Raw genomic sequence first — 20653 nt, forward strand, 5'->3', positions numbered from 1 at the left:
TGCCCGGAATTTCTGAATTTCTCTGTATATTGTTGTAGGAACGGAAAGATAAATGACAGAAGGTGGATATATAGGCATTTAGCATGTTCTTTTATTCATGAAAGAATCCAGATGATGGTGTTATTAATAATGAAAAATAAAATCGAACTTAAACATACCACACCATATTTCAATTTTTGTTTTGTGCCAGTCTCTTTGCAATGCCTATGAGCACATAACATTTTTATTTTTATTTTTTTAATCAAACTTAAAGATAACAGTCATCCCAAACGTTATGGGCATCTTAGCCATTGCTAAGTTTAGAATGGTTAAACATTGGTTGAACATTTTCCCTTTTTTAAATTAACAAACTACCACACCTTCGTACAATAAAATGTGTCTCCTGGCTATTCTTCTTTTAGCCAGTTGCTGAGGCAAACTAACTGGCTGACATTTTCTGAAAGTAAGGCTGACCGTTTCTTTTGCACGATGTGGCCTGCCACTGAGAAGAGTCTTTCACATGGAACTGTGGATGCAGGAGTCGCTAGATATTTGCGAGCCAGCAGGGCCAGCTTGTCATGGGCCCCTGAATGAGCAGACCACCACTGCAATGGACAGTCCTCCATACTAATGCAGGGCTCTGCCCTGTACCTGTGTAAGTCTCTGCCAGGCTGCACCTCCTCATCAGAATCTGAATCTGAGCACATTTGTAGGAGCAGGCTCATTTTCTTCTTGGGTGGCCCATCTTCAGAAGTCTGTGGAGACCTTCTTGGTGATTGTTCATGCAGCATGCCTCCCAGTGTGGTCCACACCTCTTCTCTTTCACTCTTGGGCAGGGTCTTCAAGTCTTTAAAGCGTGGATCCAGGGCCGTTGCAAGCTTGAGCCATGTGTTGTTGGTCTTTTCTTGGCGGGAGGCTAGGTCTTCTTTGAATGCCGTCTTAAATCGCACCACATATGCAGGGTCCTCATCAGAGACCTCCATTACACGACGCAAGTGGCAGAGGGCAGGCAGTACAACAGAGCAGGATACATAGGCCTCCCCACCCAGGATCTCAGTTACATACCTGCAGTTGAATGAAACACACACACACACACACACACACACACACACACACACACACACACACACACACACATCATTAAGTGATTACAACAGAAGTTGGTAGTTTACAAAAAGGTAACATATAATTTCAATTTAATTAATTACACTTTATTTCAAACTATAGGCCTATTAATAATTAATATGTGGATTACTTACCGACAGGGCTCTAGAAGAGTCTCAAGTCTTTGCACCTTGTCCCATTCTGGTGGTGTCAGCATAATGAGTTTGTGCTGCTGTTGGTCCAGGGTTGCTTTTATTGCTGCTTGATTGCGGTTCAGACGCTTGACCATATCCACCGTCGAATTCCAACGTGTTGGAACGTCCTGGACCAGCGGCTCCTGCTTCTGTCCAAGGGCAGCTTGTTGTGCTTGAAGCTCCGCGGTGTTTGCCGGACTGTGTTTGAAGTGGCCCACAATTTTGCGAGACTTGGACAATGCACGCACAAATCCGCTGTCAGAGAGGCTCACCGTGATGCTTCTCTGTAGGATGTGAGCTATGCAAGGCATGTGCTCAAATGTCAAAAGTCTAGCCGCAGCGATCATATTGCGTGCGCTGTCGGCCCCTATAGTTGTGACTTTTCCTTCTATTTCCCACTTGCGCGCTACTGTTAGGAACTGCTCTGCACATGCTTCTGCAAAGTGACGCTCTTCTGTTTTCATTGTAGTTAGCGCAAACGACTTCAGTTCCCATTTTTTAGTGATATGATGTGCAGTTACACCCAGGTAATTGTTGTTACTCACAGAGGTCCAGTGGTCTCCTGTCAGGGCGACATAGTCAGCTACAGCCAAATCCTCTTCTTTCTTTTTCTTTTCCGTTTTGTAGAGGTCGTGGATTTTAGTCATTACTGTGCCTCTTGACGGTGGCTTGTAGAATGCGTCGCGTGAAGCAACTTGTAACACTTCCGCGAGGCCCTTGTCCTCGACAATATTAATCGGCCGACAGTCTTTTGCAATCCATTTGGCAATTTTTTGGGTCAAGTTCTCAGAAATAGACTTACTTAATGCACGGCCTTCGGTGAGCGTTGTCTGAACTAAGCCCCCTGGTCTTGCCCCAGAACTTGAAGAGCCGACAAACGCATGCTTATCGTTGATATGGTACTTTAGGCTGGAAGTGCTTCGGTGAAACGAAAACTCCTTCTTGCAGAGTGTGCAAATCACTGCTTGTTTGTTAAGTGTTCCATCTTTGTTTTTTTTAAATTCAAACTTTCCATCCAAAGGGCCAACAACTTCTTTCGGTTCAGTATCCATCTTGTGTCTCAGTCAAAACTCTAGAGCGGCAAATAGCGGCGGCAAATAGCGGCGGCAAGTGCTGGAGCGGGAAATATTGGGCGGGTCATTTTGCGCATGCGTTAATGCGTTAAATAAATTAATGCGTTAATTCCACAAATTAATCACCCTGCGTTAACGCGTTAATTTTGACAGCCCTAATATATATATATAAACGTATTTACCCATTGACTAACTGTAAGGGCTACAGACATATTTGAAATGATAATGCTGACGTCCTGATATTGAAGCATTTCACGTATTCTTCAAATCAAGTGGACCTCCCATATTTAGGACGACTTGGTTCATGATTTCCATATAAATTGAATAACTCGTGATAAGGTATTCACCATTGATGTGCAAACATCACGCGGGTTGATTTTCTTATATTATTCTACCTTGAATTGTGGACCTCGTTGACGTGACAGAAGCGGTCCTATTTGCTTGTACTCTTTATTTACTCAACCACGACATTATTTTGTATTGATGTTCAGGAAATCACAGAAAGTCACTGAGTGTTACTTTTCTTTCTTAGGTAGTTGTCACTATTGGACACATTTATTTTTGGCAATGTGTGTGTAGAAAATTACTTATAAGGGTTGGCTCTGGCCATAAATAAAGACCGTCTACATTAGCTTTGATATATATTGGCTTGACCATTCATTCTAACAGTGATTCTAGATGCAGTTGATCGAGTCAATATTGTACCACTAGAACTACAATGACAAATGACAATGAGTTTTCTATCATATAAAATGAATATTTTAAGATCCTATAAAATATATATATTATAGGATCTCAAATTATCGTTTTGGGCAGGCCCCCTTATTTTTTCAATACAGATGTAGCTCTACGCCTTAATGACTATTTTACTTTCATTCTTCCAGAAATTGAATCTGATAGGTGTATGAAAGGGTCACACCTTTGGTCTAAAAGCCGGACAGGCCTGTATATTAAATATTTAAGAGGAGGGTAACAAACTGTTAAGGACACTGTGCCCTGTCTGCATAGAAATACTAAGCCTATTAAAAGCTCACCTTCAAAGCCCAGTTGCCATTTTCAGTTTAGGTAGGCATGGGTGATCGTACTTGTGATGATTCTATTAGCTAATTCATATCTATAATAGGATTTCAGAGGTCCAGCAGTGAGTCCCATCTGGACTTATCTGCTTTCTCCATTTTATTTTCAGCATTTTGGATTTTCGGTTAACTGGAACAGCACTCATTTCAGATGCATGATTTTGTCACGAATGATGAAATCTGAAATTGAAAATGTACATAAATAACTTAAAGCCTAAAGTTATATATTTTTATACGTCAAATGTATTCCCTGCAGACATCATTCTAGTTCATCTTGATAATCTTGCCTTCTTCGCTACGGACTGAATAGAATAAGAGAAAAAGTCCCTTGGTTGATGGCTCATAATGCATATCATTCTTAACCAAATCGATGTCTGCAGGGAAAGGGTTCCATAGTGCAGGTTCACCAGCCTATGTTTAATTTAATCAGGCATTTTAATTCTTGAAGGCAAAAAGCAACTCCAAATGTTGACATTTGCAAAAATAACAAAACAAACAAAGTTTGCTCATATGAAAAGGGATGCTCAACGGGCAAATCTACACTTGATGAAATCACTGTCTCACTCCACTTTGGGTTCTTAAAAAGCCTGCTGTATGCATGCAGTAATGTTCATTTATACAAAGTAAAATCCATTATTTTAAGAGGCCTGGAAAAATATGCCTAGATTTAATATTAAATTAGGCCATTTGACTTCAGTTTGTCTTATCAAATACAATGCCAATTGATCCTTGTTCTGTCTGTTTAGCCATAGTGTGACCTGTTGGGCGTGTCTCTGACCACTGTGTCCCCCTCTGGTCCCAGATGGAGGTGGAGCAGCTCCTGTCTCTGTCGGGCCCTGCCCTGGCCCAGGCTGTCAGCTCTCTGCTGGAGACCCCAGGCCTCTACGTCTTCTCTGACATCCTCGAGCTGCCTAACGTCAAGGAGGTGCACACCAGCTCCTATGTCTCTCAGTCATTCTCTCTCACCTCTTTCTCTCACTCACACATGCTATCTGTCTCTCTTTAATGTGCGTCATAGCCAGAGCTGTCTGTAAAGTTTAAGAGCTCACAGTGCATATATTGGCCACCATCATTTTGAGTTAGTTTTTTGGTTTGATTAATTTCTGCCCCCCACAGCTGGAGAACGGCCCTCATGCTCCAGTGTACCAGCTCCTCAACCTCTTTGCCTACGGGACCTACTGCGACTACAAAGGTATAGCGGTGGCACTGGTGTTTTTAAAGAAATAATACGGTACTAGTCATTGTGCTGTTTTTTCTATTGGCGGCATGGTACTGACTACCTGCAGAGCAGGGCTGCAAGTAAGTTCATGGTTGATTTAATCCAACCATCATTTTGGTGATTAATCAATGATACAGTCCAAATATCCTCAAACGAATTAGACATTCCGTCACATTCCAAAGTGATCTTTTATTGACTTGCTTCATCTGAGAAGCAGGCAAGAAAACTAAAAGATTAATTTCATAAGGATCCATGATCGTAATGTTTAGACGAATGGTTGCAGCCCTACTGCGCAGAAGAACCAAGGTCACAGAAGGCTAAAGTGGCAGCCCAATGACGTATGGCACAGATCGAATCACAGCAGGCCTCCGTTCTGCCTTGTGTTCAGCCTTCTGATTGGTTGAGTGCCAGTGAGAACGCCACCATGGTTGCATTAGCAAGTTGTCATATGAAATGCATTTAAAATAATTTAATTGAAATCTGGCACAGTATATTGTGCCAGTATACTAATGGGGAGGAATAAAAATGACTTGGACTTATTTATTCTGTATTATTCATTTCACCTATTCTATCCTGGGAAAAGCACTTAGGAAGAAAGGGAGGTAAGATAGAGGTGTAATGGAGTTAGATCTGGATGTGAGACCTGTCTCCATGGCAGCACTGGAGAACCTGCATGCTCTCTACTAACACACACACACACACACACACACACACACACACACACACACACACACACACACACACACACACACACACACACACACACACACACGTAAACCGGCTGTGATGCCCCCCCAGGGTTTGACACAATGTCTTCCTCTCTCTCTCTCCATCCCTCCACCTGCCATCCCTCCCTTGTTCTTTGTATGCTTCTAGAGCGGGCCGCATCTCTTCCCGAGCTGACACCAGCGCAGAAGAACAAACTCCGCCACCTGTCCATAATGAGCCTGGCGTCCAACCTCAAGGTAGTCATCAGCAAACGTCCCTCGCTCTACACATGCCTCTCACCTCTTTCCCTTTGTAGATAATGCCCCAATGGTTTCATTTGAAATGATTTTTAAAAGCGAGACACCCATCAAATTGCCGTCAAAACTAACATTGTTATTAAGGAGGTATGAACAAGATCGCTCCAGAATGTGGCACCCCTTTGTTTTTCCGGAACATTATCCAAATTATAGAGGAGGAAGTTCTTCTTTTGAGCTTGTGTGTGTTCTGAGCTGGTGGCTATATTTATAACGTCTTGATTAGCGCTGTGGCAACAGAGTAACCTATCTCTCTCCTGTCACACAGAATCTATTTCTTTACTTGAAATTCATCCGCTGTCCTTAGTTTAGCTCATCTTCAAACATTCTGTCTTGGAGATGGATTATTGTTAGTTTATTATGCCCTTTAAAATTAAAATTAGTCATTTTTTCTGAAAACAAAGATTTTACATTCAATTGTTTTTTTATGTGTCTAGATTTGGTCTAAAATAATGGATAATTGTATTAGTTTCGGCAGAATACAAATTATCATATGGTCTCCTTTGATTCCTCCTAATTTACCTGTTATTTTGGCCTTCTGGTTGTCTTGCTGATATATTACATTTCATCTCTCCAGGCCTGTGGGATTCCACTTCTTCTAACTGCAAAATATTTAACTGCAAAATATGTTACCCCACCCCCCTTACTCCTGGAGTCATTTAGTCAAATGAGCAATTTTACTATAACTGTCTTTGTCATTTGCTCTTGATGTTGCATTGAAGTCAGTCAGCACCTGTTTACCCTGTGTGTGTGTGTGTGTGCGCGTGTGTGTGTGTGCGTGTGCGTGCCCCCCCCCCCACAGTGCCTGCCCTACTCGTTGCTGCTGCAGCAGCTGGAGCTGAAGAACGTGCGTGAGCTGGAGGACCTGCTGATCGACGCTGTGTACTGCGACATCATCCAGGGCAAGCTGGACCAGAGGAACCAGCAGGTGGAGGTGGACTGCAGCGTGGGTCGGGACCTCGGCCCCAACGAGCTCCCCAACATCGTTAACACACTGCAGGAGTGGTAAGTACTGAGGCATTTCCCCCATGCTGGTCGTGTGTGTAATAATTCATGTTTTATTCTACAAATGAATCTATACATCCCCGCCCCTCCCAAAGGTGTACAGGCTGTGAAGCCGTGCTGTGTGGAATAGAGGAGCAGGTGACCAGAGCCAACCAGTACAGAGAGAGCCAGCTCAAGGTCAAAGTTCAGGTGGAAACCGAGGTCAGTCTTTGTGACTTCATGCTTCAAAGAGGTGTGTGTGTGTGTGTGTGTGTGTGTGTGTGTGTGTGTGTGTGTGTGTGTGTGTGTGTGTGTGTGTGTGTGTGTGTGTGTTAGATTATAGGAATGTTCAATGAAATCTCCCCTGTGGATCTTCAATCAAACGTTTTATGGAGGGGGGGTAACTACAATGTGATTGATCATAATGGTAATCTGATGGATCAAACGCGTCCCATTCTAAATTATTTGAGCAATTATTAATAAACCCCTGGAGAACGTCGGTCTGTCAGAGCAACAGCAAAAAGGAAGAAAACGTTGGACAGTGTCGCACAGGTTTTAGACTAAACTGTTCGTTAACTTGAATTAACAATTCAGTGAAATGGCCTTCTATCTTCTGTTATGGTTTCTGTCAAGCTGCAGGTAGATTTATATAAAGAGGGAGAGAGTCATCTGGTACACATTGTTTCTTTCCCCTCAGGTTTCCAATTTACAGAAAACATTAAAGGCTAGCTCAGCCTCACCATCCTCTGGCCCCGCCCCTGCTGGCGCTGCGTCCAACCAGGACGCAGACCAGCCAGCAGAGCCAAGAGACCCCGCCTCCTCTCAGGAACCACGACAGCCGGGCAAAAAAAGTTCAAAGGTTAAAGGGTAAGTTAAAGTAAGGCTACCCTTTTCTTTAATCTATGTTTGAGTGGTGGTCAATGGCTTCAGGACAGAGAGGTGCTTTCTAAAATGACATTTCAGCAAAGACCTAAAAATCAGGAAAATAAAATTGTGCCTGTTAGGTGATGATATATATGTATATATATCATTACTTCAGTGGTTTGTTTTGCAAAACACCCTGAAATTACCTTTTTTAGACCAATTAGATGGGTTGGCTGACATTTGACATTAATACTAAATAATTGTTTGTTTTCATCAGTTCTCATTAACCGTGGCACGACTGTTTACAACCGAGACAGTCGAGCTGCAACAAAACTGCATCTCCATAATGGGAGTTTGAAACACGGTGAATTAAGGGCTTTTAGTGGAATATTCTTTCTGAGAGCACTGTCAATTCAACTGGGAGTCGGTTTGTTTCCATATTTTCAATAAACATTAAAAAGCCAGCTGCCAGTGTAAGTGGTGTGTGTGTGTCTGGGTGAGTGTGTGTGCGTCTGCATAGAGCAGCTTCATTATCAGATATGATGCGTTTTCAAACCGTATTATAACCCCAGTATCACAGACCCTCTTCTTCTGTTTTGTCTCCATCCGGCCCAATTACTATGCACTAACGTTGCATGGATCCGGAGTTTGGAAATGTCACTGGATATACAGGACACCCCTGGCTGCCTCCGCACTCCCCAGTGTTCACATGGAGATGTTTTTGTTTTTATCGACTCTTACTAAAGGGATTATTTTATGACGCATCTTTTCTACATTAAAAGGCGCCTGATAACGTTTAGTAAGCACTCTTATTTCTTAAAAGAAATTCCCAAACACTTGAGATAACCCTTGCAATATGAAGCAATGGTTCATATAATTGTTACGATTAAGGTGATAATACGTTCTAAAATGCATTATTAATGCCGGTAGACCCTAATTAAGCCACATTAGCGGTTCTTCCTCATGATCGGAAGTGCTGTGGTAGCGACACCCAATCACCTATCTACAACTCATTCATCCTGGCCCCCCGCAGCCATGCCCTTTTACGCAGGACTATTTTAAGAGGAACTGTGAGCCCATGGGGGGGTGAGGTTTAATGAACTAGATATTTGTGGCATGTTGGTGTTTAAAAAAATAATAATAGGCATGCACAGGGTAGTCTTGTGGTTAGGGTGTTTTGATGCCCAGCTGAAAGGTTGTGGGATCGAACCCCAATGTCTTGGTTAGGGTGTTTGACTCCCAGCTGAAAGGTTGTGAGTTCGAACCCCAATGTCTGGGTTAGGGTGTTTCACTCCCAGCTGAAAGGCTGTGGGTTCGATCCCTTCAGCACCCTTGAGGCATAACTGAGCAAGATGCCCTAACACCCTACCTGCTCCTTTTAATGCCCTGCTTAAGAAAGAAGTCAGTCAGCATAGAGCCTCCGCTTGATGCCTAACCAGCAAATAGTACACAGGTGTATTAAACACTGTATACTAACAAAGGCTTGTGTGTGGGTCCTCTCTTCCCCCCGCAGGCTGCGCGGCAGTGGGAAGATCTGGTCTAAGTCTAATTGAAGGTGGAGGTGCCCCCCCACCCCACCCCCGAGACACCGGCACTGATGCTTCTTTTCACTGGTTTACAGACACGGGGACATGACACACTGACAGAGACGGACGGATGAGAAACAAAACTAAAAAACACAAAAAAAAAAATCATACGGACGATGTGATCATTCCTGATGGAAGGCCCCTCCCCCTTATCTACCCGATATTCACCACCACGAAGACCGGAGAGAAATCGAAAGCCCAAAAATAAGCAAGGATCGCTCAAAGAATGTGTGTTTTCTTTTTGTTTTTTTTAACTTTCTGTCAACCTCCTTCCCCTTTTTCCCCTCCTCCAGAGTCCCCCAATGATAAGTAAGCAAAATGAGAATGACAGGTGTGACAGCGGTGTTGTGCAGTTGACAGCGGTGTTGGCAGGCAGTGTGCCTGCGACGCACCCTGAGTAAATTGTACACCGCCAGAGTGTCGCTGGCGGCCAGCGTGCGTCTGGCCCGTGGAACCGCAGAGGCTTGGATCTGGATGATGATTGGTTTAAGCCACAGACCACCACCATTACAAACCACCACAACCACCAACCGGATCAGTGCGTGTGTTGTGACGCATAAATGTTTTATCTGTGTGATGGAAACGGACTGGGTGCAGATTTAACTAAATGCGATTTATTGTTTGTATATTTTCATTGTCTTTCTTTCTGCTAAGTTGGGACATGTGTAAAATAAAAGTGGGGAAATAAACGAAGGACCCTGTGCTTATGGTTGACGTGCTTATTACTGCTGCTGCTGTCGCTCGCGTGGCATTAAGCGCGCCGGAGAAGTGCGTCTCTGGAGAGCGCACAGCTAAATGTTACCTCGCAGGAGGGGGGGCGCCCATTAAGAGGTCAAGAGATTAATTAGGGCGTCTCCCCAAAGAGTAATGTATTATAGAGGCAAAGCTTCCCCTGTGTGCGCGCAGTGCAAAGCACACACTCGCACGCGCGCGGATCCCATTCATATTTCACCGTGTTTGGCCGACAGCTTCTGTTTTCATGTCAAAACCGTCTGGTGAAATTGCTCGGGAGGCTCACTTTTCTCTCCGTCAGACAGTCAAAATTGCCCGTATCATGCCGCCTGCCATGTCCATCTCTCCCCTCGCTCTGCGCTCTGTCTTTGTATCTGTTCCCTGCTCCATAGTCCTCCTTCTGACAAGACCCCGCCGCAATTAATTCACCCAGCGAGGCGATGGAGGAATCCAAGCTTTAAAAAGCAGAAAAGGATGAGCCTGTTTAATACCCCCTCCCCCTATACCCTTTCCCCCCCCCCCCCCCCTCGCCTCCCCATATCTATAAATAGGGGTGTTAATTTCAGTCTGGGACTGAGCTTTAGTGGTATACTGTTGGCTCCATCCTCAACAGTTGGAAGCTGTGAATTCTAACAGCTGTACACCTAAATGTGTTTGAGTGTTTAAAGGGACACTTTATGGACTTTGTGTGTGTGTGTGTGAGCACGCACACACACATTTGGAGGATTGTTGTGTGTTATAGATGCGTTGGAGTGACTGCAGGCTCCTCCAGTATTTATATGCTGGCGTCTGCTCAAAGTTTGTTTCTTTGCCCACCTGGCTTATAGATTGTTGCGGTGTCTACTGGCTTGTACCTCGTACTAGGGAGGGGAGAAGGGATTTTGTGCTGTTAAAATTTTCCAGTGGATTCGCGCCAATCAATTACAGGGATTGATCAGTAAAGCACCCAGAGAAAATGTAAACGACTAGCGGAACCAACACAATCTCTCTCACACGCACGCATACACGTGCACGCACACAAGGAATCTCAGTACGGCCCTAACTATGCCCCCTCTTCCCCGCCTCCCTGATGTTATTGACATTTATATGAAAAAGTACTCTGAACTTCTTGGGGAGCACGTCGTTTTTCTCCTGCAGGTGCCAACGCGCCTCGCCGGGTGGCGGTGGGGAGGGGAGAAAATAGCCCTGGGAGGCCAAGTCATCAGGTCGGGGACCCAGAATCTCTGTCTCGTCGGCCTGGAACGTCTCTTCAACTGAGAACTTATGCCTGGCATACGCAATGACGCTCCAATCCCAGTGATAAAATGAGTGCAAGGTCGGTGGACTAATACGCACATTAGGGGATGAGCATTAGGATGCAGGGTTGACTATTAAAATGTGAGTAGCGTACTTCCTCGTTACCCATTAAGCACCATTGGTCTAGGGAGCACCCTTCCACAGCCCCTAGGATGTCCCAGTCAACACAGCACATAAGTAGACACATGGGACACAAGTCTTATGCCTTTTTATTGTTGATTTTTAACAGTACAGAAAGGCTGGATGCCTACAGGAATGCTACTAAAAACCACAAGACACTGGTTTACTGCAGGACTCGCAACGTGATCACCAGCACTATGTGTTTGTGTTTGAGGTTTTGTTAAAAAATTGTCGAGAGAGGTGGAGTGGGAGGTATTTCCTCAGAGCTGCTTCGAAAAAAAATAAGAACCAAACTAATTTGGTTGTTGAAGTATTCCGGAAGATAGTACTCACTGATATATAAAAACATACATGTATTAATAAGTTTACTCTATGCAAATGCAATGTTGATATATAGTTGTTGTTTTACCGTACACATGCAAAACCCTTGTAGGGCTACAGGGCTGGAAGTGGCGTTCCTTCATGTGCACTGCAAATCTGTCATCAATCTCATCGATCATCTTTCCCAGATCGGCTGCCATTGGATGATTGGTAATGATGATGATGGCAATCACCATGATGTCATTATTTGAACAGTTCAGTGAACTGAGATAGCTTAAATGTTTAACATCAGTTTGCAATACTCGGCGACACGTTTGACTCGTCTTTATTTATAGTTCGGTTCTCTACTTAAAGACATTTATATAATTTTCACGGCAACACCATATAAATCAGACTTGAACCAGCTTTAAAATATTGATTGTAACAGCAATGCCCTTTCTGTGTGTGTGTGTGTGTGTGTGTGTGTGTGTGTGTGTGTGTGTGTGTGTGTGTGTGTGTGTGTGTGTGTGTGTGTGTGTGTGTGTGTGTGTATGCGTGAGTGCGTGCGTGCGTGTGTGTGTGTGTGTTGTCTGATAACCCCACCACCTCTGGAAGAAATACTGTGTTGAAGATCCCGTCCTCGTGGGTCCAGCAGAGAGCAGGATGCCCGCGAAAGCCCAACAAAAACATGACACCACATCATCCAGATAATTAAGAGAACAAATCATGAAGGGGAAAAAATAACCTGCGAGACAAAACGGCCTTCTCTTTGCCAACGTGGTTGTGGAGGGGGGGAAAGCCGTGGTATTTGATTTTTTTCCGTAGCGCCCAAAGCAGGAATGAACAGCGGTTTCTGGAGCGTGACATGGTAAACACGTTGCCTTCCGGCTACAGCTTTGTGATAAACCATTCCCCCTCCCTCTTCAGTCTTAGGAGAATGCCAGAGAATGGCTTTCATTAACCGTTTACCAACCGACAATATCCATCACTACTGCGCGTTTGTAATGTGTGGTTTCATCCAAAAAGAAAGCTGGGATTTGCTGGATTCAACGGCTCTAGCGTTTTTATTTTTGTTTTTGCGGGCAGAGACGACAGATGTGCAATCGTATCCCCCGCAAACGTGGAAGCTGGGGCAAGGTGTCGCCTTGGAGGGAGGGAGACGACAGGCTTGTTTTTGAATTAGTCACGGCAGTTTGAAGCAGTTGGTTGGTCAGGTGCAGCTCGCGGCGGTAGCTGCTAGGAGCCAGTGATCCTGCTACAGAGGCATTAAAACCAAGGGGGGGGGGACGAGAGAGATTCACACCCAGCGCCGGAGAGCCAGGGCGAGCTGGGGAGTGGAAGGAAGAAAGCGAGGAGCAGGAAGATGAGCTTGTCTCTTTTTTTTTTTTTTAACACCTCAGGGAACAGCCGGGATGCTTCGCAACAATTGGGTACCTGGAATCCCTGATTTCATTTCACAGTCTCAAGGAAGAACAAAATGCCGCCATGGGCACAACCTCTGGTGTTGTTGACGGCTCTCCGCAGGCCCCACAGAAATGTTTATCAAATGGGGGGGAAGAACAGTCACCTCAGAGGTTTACGACGGGGATCCTGGCTCAAAGGAGACACACAAAGAGAGAGAGAGAGAGACACACACAGACACAGAGACAGGGCAAGAGAGACAGACACGGTGAGAGTTGGATGGAGGAAGAAAGAACCGTAGATAAGCAGGTTAGGGCCTCAGCCGCTCTAATAAGTGGATACGGGGAAGGGGAGGCGAGCGCAGAGGAAGATAGTGAAGCGTCTCGGAGACGGAGCAGAGGGGCCCGCGGCCGGTGGAGCGGGGGGGGGGGGGGGACTTCATCACTAGTGGGAGACGACGGTGATGAGCGATGAGGGAGCGGAAGGAGGAAGAGGAGGACAACAGGGCAATGAGAGAGAGTGGGAGAGCTGGAGCACAGCCCTATAATTACCCTGATTGAGATTAACGTTAAATCCCTTTTCTCTTAAGAAAAAGCTGTTTTATTTTAGGGTTTTTTTTGTATTTTCACGGATTGTCTCTACAAAAGCCCGGGGTGAGTCACTGCGAGGGGAGGTTTGGGTTCCTAGGTACCTCTGACTGAACCAGCAGACCCTGCAGGCCCCCACCGCTCCACTGAGAGTAGCATTGCATCCCAATTATACTCCTCACCCTCACACAGCGAGATAATGGGGCCGCTTTACACTGGCGCGCAAACATGCTACTACACCATCACCGTCAAACAACAACACACACAAACACACACACACCACTGATAAACAGATACATAAACTCTTAATAATCCCCTAAAGGGGGGTTGTATTTTGTCACCCACGCAATATCTCAAGGATAGCTAAATGCATAAACAGCGAAAGAGAAAAAAAAGAGGAATAACAAAACAACAGATCATCCCAAGTCCAAGAGGACTCACATGCACACACACCAATGCCTAGCGCGCACACACTGGAACCCGTGCGCACACGTCGACACAGAGCGCACACACGATGCCTAGCGCGCACACCCTGGAACCCGTGCGCGCACGTCAACACCAACACCAACACAACACGGATCCAGCCGCTGTGGAGAGCTGCAGAGGCGACTCATTACCTCTCGCGGTCGGTGAAGGGGGGGCTGTGGAGGGTCTGCCGGCTGTCCTCGGGAGCCAGGGAGCGAGGGAGCGCCAGGGAGAGGGGAGGGGCCACGGCGCGGGAGAGCGGGGGCGGATGCTGGGAGCAGCTGCGGTCGTAACTGGGGAGAGAGAGAGAGAGAGAGAGTGAGAGGGAGGGAGGGAGAGAGAGTGAGAGAGAATTAAAGAGGGCTTGGAAGAGAGAGAGAGAGAGATGAGGGAGATGAAGAAAGAGATGAAGGCAAAGGGAGGGATGGGGAGAGAGCAAGATTGAGAGAGGAGGGGGACGGAGAAGGGGAGAGGGAGAGAGGAGGGGTGGCGAGAGAGAGCAAGAAAGATGAGAGAGACTAGAGATATGAGGAGGGATAAAGAATGTGGACAATGCATTAAAAGAGCTGGGTAGAGTCGGAGGCAGAGAGCCACACGAGTCTTAGAAAAAGGTTTTAAATAACAAACAGGAGGCTATGAAAGAGGGCAAAAAGATACACAAAGGGAGGAGTTGAAGGTGAGGAGAAGGTTCTAAAGGAGCAACAGGGGGATGTTGTTAAGATCAATATACAGTCATAATGGAGGGGGAGAGCAGAGGGAGAGAGGATCGGGTCGTCGGGGCTGAGATAATGCAGGGGGAGCAGGGGGAATGAAAGAAAGTCAAAGGCACAAATAGTTTGAAGAGACATAAAGAAGCGTTATGGGGTAGGTGGGGGAGAGACCGGGGACAGAGGCAATAAGAGAGAGAGAGAGCGTTGAGGATGAGAGATGGATGGTGTTGAAGGTAATGATGGGGAGAGAGCGACAGAGAGAGAGGAGAAATGGAAGTGGGGGGGGGGGGAATGGAGCGACACAAGGGCAGATTGAGATTGAGAATGAGGTGGAGAGGCAGACGGAGAGTGGAGGGAAAAAAAAGAGGGAAAGGAAAAAAGGAGAGAGTGAGAAAAAGAGTCGGGGGGGGGAATGCTGAGAGACAGCAGAAGCCATTTAGCGTCGGCAGAGTCATTGGCTTGCCACCGAGAGAGTTAGTACACTCATCGGACTCATTAGAAAACCCTGTCAGAGAGGGAGGGAGAGAGGGGGAGGGAGGGAGAGAAAGGGAGAGAGGGAGGGAGGAAGAGAAAGTGGGATTGAAAGAGTCAGAGAGAGATAAGAGAGATGAGAGAGAGGGAGGGAGGAGGAGAGAGGAGTGTGAGACGGAGAGGGAGGTAGGAAGGAAGGAGGAGAATTGAGGGATGGAGAAGGATGAAGAGACATGAAGAGAAAGGAAGACATAAAGAGCAAAAGAAGGAGAGGAGAAGAAAGAAGGGAGGTAGGGGAGGTGTATCATCAGAAAGGGTGGGGGGGCTGAGGGGTTATGACAGGGTGGAGGAATGGGCAGGGTGGGTGACATACAGCATAGACGGCCTCATATTATTTCAATCAGTCACACAAGGCAGGCAGAGAGAGAGAGAGAGAGAGAGAGAGAGAGAGAGAGAGAGAGAGAGCGAGCATGCGCAAGAGGGAGTACAGTCTTGGGGACTGCCTCTCTTAGGAGCAGTTACAGGCATACAACGAACCACCAGAAAAAAAAGACAACCCCTTAGCACTCGCTGTCCTCTCCCGTGGCTAACACCTTTCTGCTACTGCCTCCAGCGTTCCCTCGCTCTCTCTCTCTCTCTCTCTCTCTCTCGCTCTCAGTCTCTCACTCTCTCTAAGCCATAGCACACAGTCTTGAGAGCGAGAGAAAGACATTAAACATATGTTCCCCGCTCCACAGTGTAATCACAATGAACTGGCCGGCCGCCAGTTTCCACTATAGGCTGGTCCACGCACTCTCGTCTCCAGTCCATCTGTAGCCTCACACTCACTGCCCCCTCTCCCCGCCCCTCTAGAAGCACAACACATGGCTGCTGTTTACACATTAATGACACCGATGCCCCAGCCAATCTACACGGGGCTACAGGACAAGATGCGCTTCCTCCATCTCTTAATATCCTCCCCTTCCCTCCACCTCCCTCTTTCCCTCCCTCCACCTCCTCTTCGATCCTTCCACTCAACCTGAGTTGAGCTCTTGCCCGCCAGGGGGTTTGGAGGGGGGGGGGGGGGGGCTTCTGGCATGCCTACCTATGTGGGTTAATGCAGCTATCCAAACAATACTTAGGGCCCGTCTTGGGAACAGAGAGAGGGAGAAGAGAGGGTTCGGGTGTCGACACACACGCGCACGCACACACACAGGGCATGATGGAGGATTATCTGGGGATCGGCAGGTGGTGCAGGGAGAGGGAGATAGGAGGGGGCGCTGGGGATGGGTTGGGGGAGATAAGGGAGGTGGGCTGGGGGGGGTAGGGGACGCATGGCTCGGGGACATGGCTGTGGTACGGACGCCATCATGCCATGGTGCTGGAATGAAAGGTGATTTTTTATGTGTGTGTGTGTGTGTGTGTGTGGGGGGGGGGGGGGGGGGGGGGGGGGGGTTAAGAAAAAAAAAGAATAGGAAGAAAAGGATGACTTGCACAATCATTCAGCGAGAGAGAGAGATGGTATGACTAGGAGGCGATAGGGTGGGGGGGGAGCCCCCAGCGGTGCGCTGGAGCTGTGTGTGGGGGGGGGTGGGGGGAGAGGGGGAGAGGAAGAAAGGAGGAGCGGAGGAGAGAGAGAGAGAGAGAGGGATGGGGAGGAGGATAATAAGGATTTATGCCACGCAAGAGTGGCTGTTCAAATGAAACGATAAGAGAAGAATAAGAGGATAAATTGGGGAGGTGGAGAACGAAGAAAAAGAGCAGAAAGGCAGTATGTGTAAGCTTGTGTGTGTGTGTGTGTGTGTGTGTGTGTACATGCATTCATGCATAGGTGCATGTAGAGTGTGTGTGTGTATGTGTGCGTGTTGATGCATGTGTGTGTGTGTGTGTGTGTGCTTGTTGATGGGTCCCCTTAGTCCTAGGGTTAGAGTTGGCCCCTATGGGTCTGACCAGCAAATTTACCCTACTACATTACATGTGATGACTCCTATTAACAGCTAATGGCCATGTGCAGCGAACCCCCCCCCCCCCAAAAGTTCATGCACTCAGGGCTTCCAGCCCGGCCGCTCCTGCTATCGCACACGGACACTCTGGCAGAGTATGAAAGCATGCGAGAGGATCTGCTTTTTTCCATTGCGGTCGCTCCTTTCCTTAATGGTTATGGTGGATCTTTAATCATTGCAACTCTAATGGTTTTCATTGACACACAGTTGTGCCAAATGTGACTTTGGGAGCCCATGTTGTTGCTGACGAAGTCATTAGTAAGACATTACTGGAGCTCTTTATGGATTATTCACTGTTGGAGGAAGATGTTTGGTGTTCCTCTTGTCATAAAACAAGCCCGAGCTGTAGCAGAAAAATTTAATCTTGAAGACGCACACTGACCTACAAGACTGAAACACGAGCACGTCCTTCAGAGACACATTCTTCCCCAATATTCCTCAGTCAGCGACGACAACCGAAACAATAACTTAAACCCTCAGATGTAGTGCGAGTCTTCCCAAGTAGAAGCACAGCATATTCTTGTCCTAACCACACAGCGGCCTTTGCATTTCTCCTGACATTTTCTGCCACATTTAACTCAGAATTCACCATTGCAGCGAAGGCCGTTTCAGAAAGAAATGCAGTTGATGAGGAATGACAAGAGGTTTGATAGGACACAGGGACAGTTGATAACAATGATGGACGTTTCACTGGAGCGCGAGACGGGATGCGGTACGAATTAGAAAATATTGAAACGATGGAAAGATTTTGATTTTATGTGGAATGAAAGACAAGGGATGAGCAATGATGATGTCATCACGCCTTTACCCAGCCCAGTAGTCACATGACTACACACACACACACACACACACACACACACAAAATACACTTCCGGTATATTTAAACAGTAACCGTATTTTTAAGAAATGCAATCAATACAGGCAGGCTACGTAGAGAGGGACAGAGAGGGGCCGGGGGGGTTTCTCCTACCATAGTTTGGCAGTTATGACGACTGCCGTGAAGATAAGCAGCGAAGAGATGGTCACTGTGACGTAGAACTGAGGGTCCACTGTGTACGAGAAACACACACACACACAAAATACACTTCCGGTATATTTAAACAGTAACCGTATTTTTAAGAGATGCAATCAATAAAGGCATTTGGGTATGAAATTGGATGTGCGATAGTTTGGCCTCCGGTCCGATGACATCACTCTCCCCCCCCCGAATCTTGATGTGTGTCATCAGCGTGCCCCTTCCTGTGAGTGAGGAGAACTTTATTAGGCGCTCCTCGCCATAGACACAGCTGGCTGCGCATAGCCACCATCAGCCTCACGGTGGTGGTGACAGCTAATTCCCCGGAGAGAGATGGCTCTGGTGGTACGTGTGTGTGTGTGTGTGTGTGTGTGTGTGTGTGTGTGTGTGTGCGCACGTGTGCATGTGCATCAGCGTATGTGTGTGCGTGCGTGTGTGTGTGTGTTTGTATTAACATGTACCCAAAGGCTCTCGACCAGCCTCTATTTATAAATCCGTAACCCCCCCACGCCCTCCACCCACCTTCCTCCGCCTCCCGCTCCTCCGCCTGCGCCCCCCCGGCGGCGGGGCCCACGGGGTGCCGGGCCTCCAGGGCGGGCTCCCCCCGGGTCTGGCTGCTGCTGACCATGTCCTGGGGGAAGGGCCAGAACTCGGCGGTGGCCGTGGTGCTGCCGCCGTCGGCCCTCGGGTCCCCGGGCTGGTGCAGGTGGTCGGGGTCCTGGCTGGACAGGAAGTGATGCGTCTCGTCCTCCGGCGGGTGCGTGGGGCCCCACACCACAGCCCAGAGGGGAGTGGGCGTGGCCTGGGCAGTGACGGACAGGCCGGGTACATAGAGGGCGTCCGCTCGCTCGTCGCCTGCACCCACGCGGCTCGTGTCGTCACGGTTACCGCTGGATGGAGGCGCCGCTGCGGCGACAAGGAGCAGGGTGAGGAGGCAGCGATGGGCAGTCAGTCGTTTGACAGGAGAGATGGAGCTGGAGGAGGCACAGGATGGATGGAGTGAGAGGGAGAGATAGAGAGGGCAGTGTGAGGATGAGAGAGAGAGAGAGAGGCGAGAGAGAGAGGCGAGAGAGAGAGGCGAGAGAGAGAGGCAAGAGGTTAACAATAAAGACGCACTCTGCTTCACTCTAGACAGAAGCTACAGTGATCCCATGGCATCAATCAGTCCGAATGTTAGCCTGTGTGTGTGTGTTTGTATTTGTGTGTGTGTGTGTGTGTGTGTGTGTGTGTGTGTGTGTGTGTGTGTGTGTGTGTGTGTGTGTGTGTGTGTGTGTGTGTGTGTGTGTGTGTGTGTGTGTGTGTGTGTGATTGTCTGGGCCATTATCCGCCTCTTACCATCTCTCCATTGCTTCGGTCTGTTCACTGAAACTCCACTCCTCCGATCATCTCGCTCTTTGTGGTGAAACAGAGAAGACAGCAAGAGTGCAGGAGTAAGAGACACAGATGGATGGGGAGAGAGAGAGAGAGAGAGAGAGAGAGAGAGAGAGAGAGAGAGAGAGGGAAGAGAAGAGATACAGAGAGAGAGAGAGAGAGGGGGCAAAGACAAAGAGACAGAGATACAGAGAGGAGAGAGAGAGAGAGAGAGGGCAGAGACAGAGCAAGAGAGACTGAGAGAGAGACAGAGAGAGACAGAAGGAGGGGGCAGCTTTCATATTGGCAGGTAAATACAGCACGAGGGTAGGTGGCATTCATCCCACCTATTCCAGAACAACACACACACCTCTGGGTAGGAGCATTTAACGCTCAATTATACACCACATGTCAATACAGTACACACATCTGCCATCAAAAACATACAGATACAAACCCACTGCCTGCCCCTCGTAAACACGCACATACACACACAGACACCTGAGCACAGCCCATAAATCATCATTAGATCCAGCGTGCATAGAGCCAGCCTTCCATATGGCACTTTGAGCAGAGGAAACAACTTCCAGGCAGCACAAGTTAGTCTAAATGCCACATAAATGTCACTTAGACACTCGGAGGTGAAGGGCATGCCAGGACGCACACACACTCAGCAGCGACACATATCCGTTATCATGCTTACCTCTGGCTGTGGAGAGAGGGAATGAGAGAAGGAGACAGTGAGAAAGGGGGAGATATAGAGCGAGTGAGGGAAAAAAGCATTGGTTGCCGTAGCGACTGAGACATGTAGAGTCTGTGAGAGTTGGAGAGAGAGAGAGGAGAGATAGGGGCGCGAGAGAGAGAGGAGCGCGAGAGAGAGAGAGGAGAGGGAGAGGGGAGAGAAAAGGATGTAGTGAGGGCAAGAGACTGTAGAAAGAGATTTAAATGCTAATTATGCTTTGGATTTTTTTCTTTTCTACTAAGGCAATTAAATGGACCAGCACTAAAAAAAATGCATTTTGCGAGGCAAATAACAAGATGGAGGGCAGCGTTTATAATAATACTTTAATTTTGGAAGGAGTGGTTACTGGAGGGTACCTGTCAAATTATGTTTACACAAACC

The 20653-nt window shown here is 47.3% G+C and overlaps 1 protein-coding gene across 4 annotated transcripts in view; it reads left to right on the forward strand.

Moving 5' to 3' along the window:
• cops7a (COP9 constitutive photomorphogenic homolog subunit 7A) overlaps positions 1-9804 on the forward strand; it is a 10401-nt gene extending 597 nt beyond the window's left edge. The window contains exons 2-8 of one of the 4 annotated variants that reach the window (XM_079733467.1): positions 4229-4351; positions 4543-4618; positions 5522-5610; positions 6470-6672; positions 6768-6873; positions 7349-7528; positions 9137-9804. In XM_079733467.1, the coding sequence (XP_079589593.1) occupies positions 4229-4351; positions 4543-4618; positions 5522-5610; positions 6470-6672; positions 6768-6873; positions 7349-7522 (771 nt within the window). In that variant the 3' untranslated portion in view covers positions 7523-7528; positions 9137-9804. Of the gene's footprint in view, positions 1-4228; positions 4352-4542; positions 4619-5521; positions 5611-6469; positions 6673-6767; positions 6874-7348; positions 7529-9028 lie in introns of all 4 variants that reach the window. The other 3 variants (XM_079733464.1, XM_079733465.1, XM_079733466.1) reach the window with 3 other exon arrangements.
• The last annotated feature ends 10849 nt before the right edge of the window (positions 9805-20653 follow it).

The sequence above is a fragment of the Pollachius pollachius genome (assembly GCF_949987615.1).
Source record: "Pollachius pollachius genome assembly, chromosome: 1".
Classification (NCBI taxonomy): domain Eukaryota; kingdom Metazoa; phylum Chordata; class Actinopteri; order Gadiformes; family Gadidae; genus Pollachius; species Pollachius pollachius.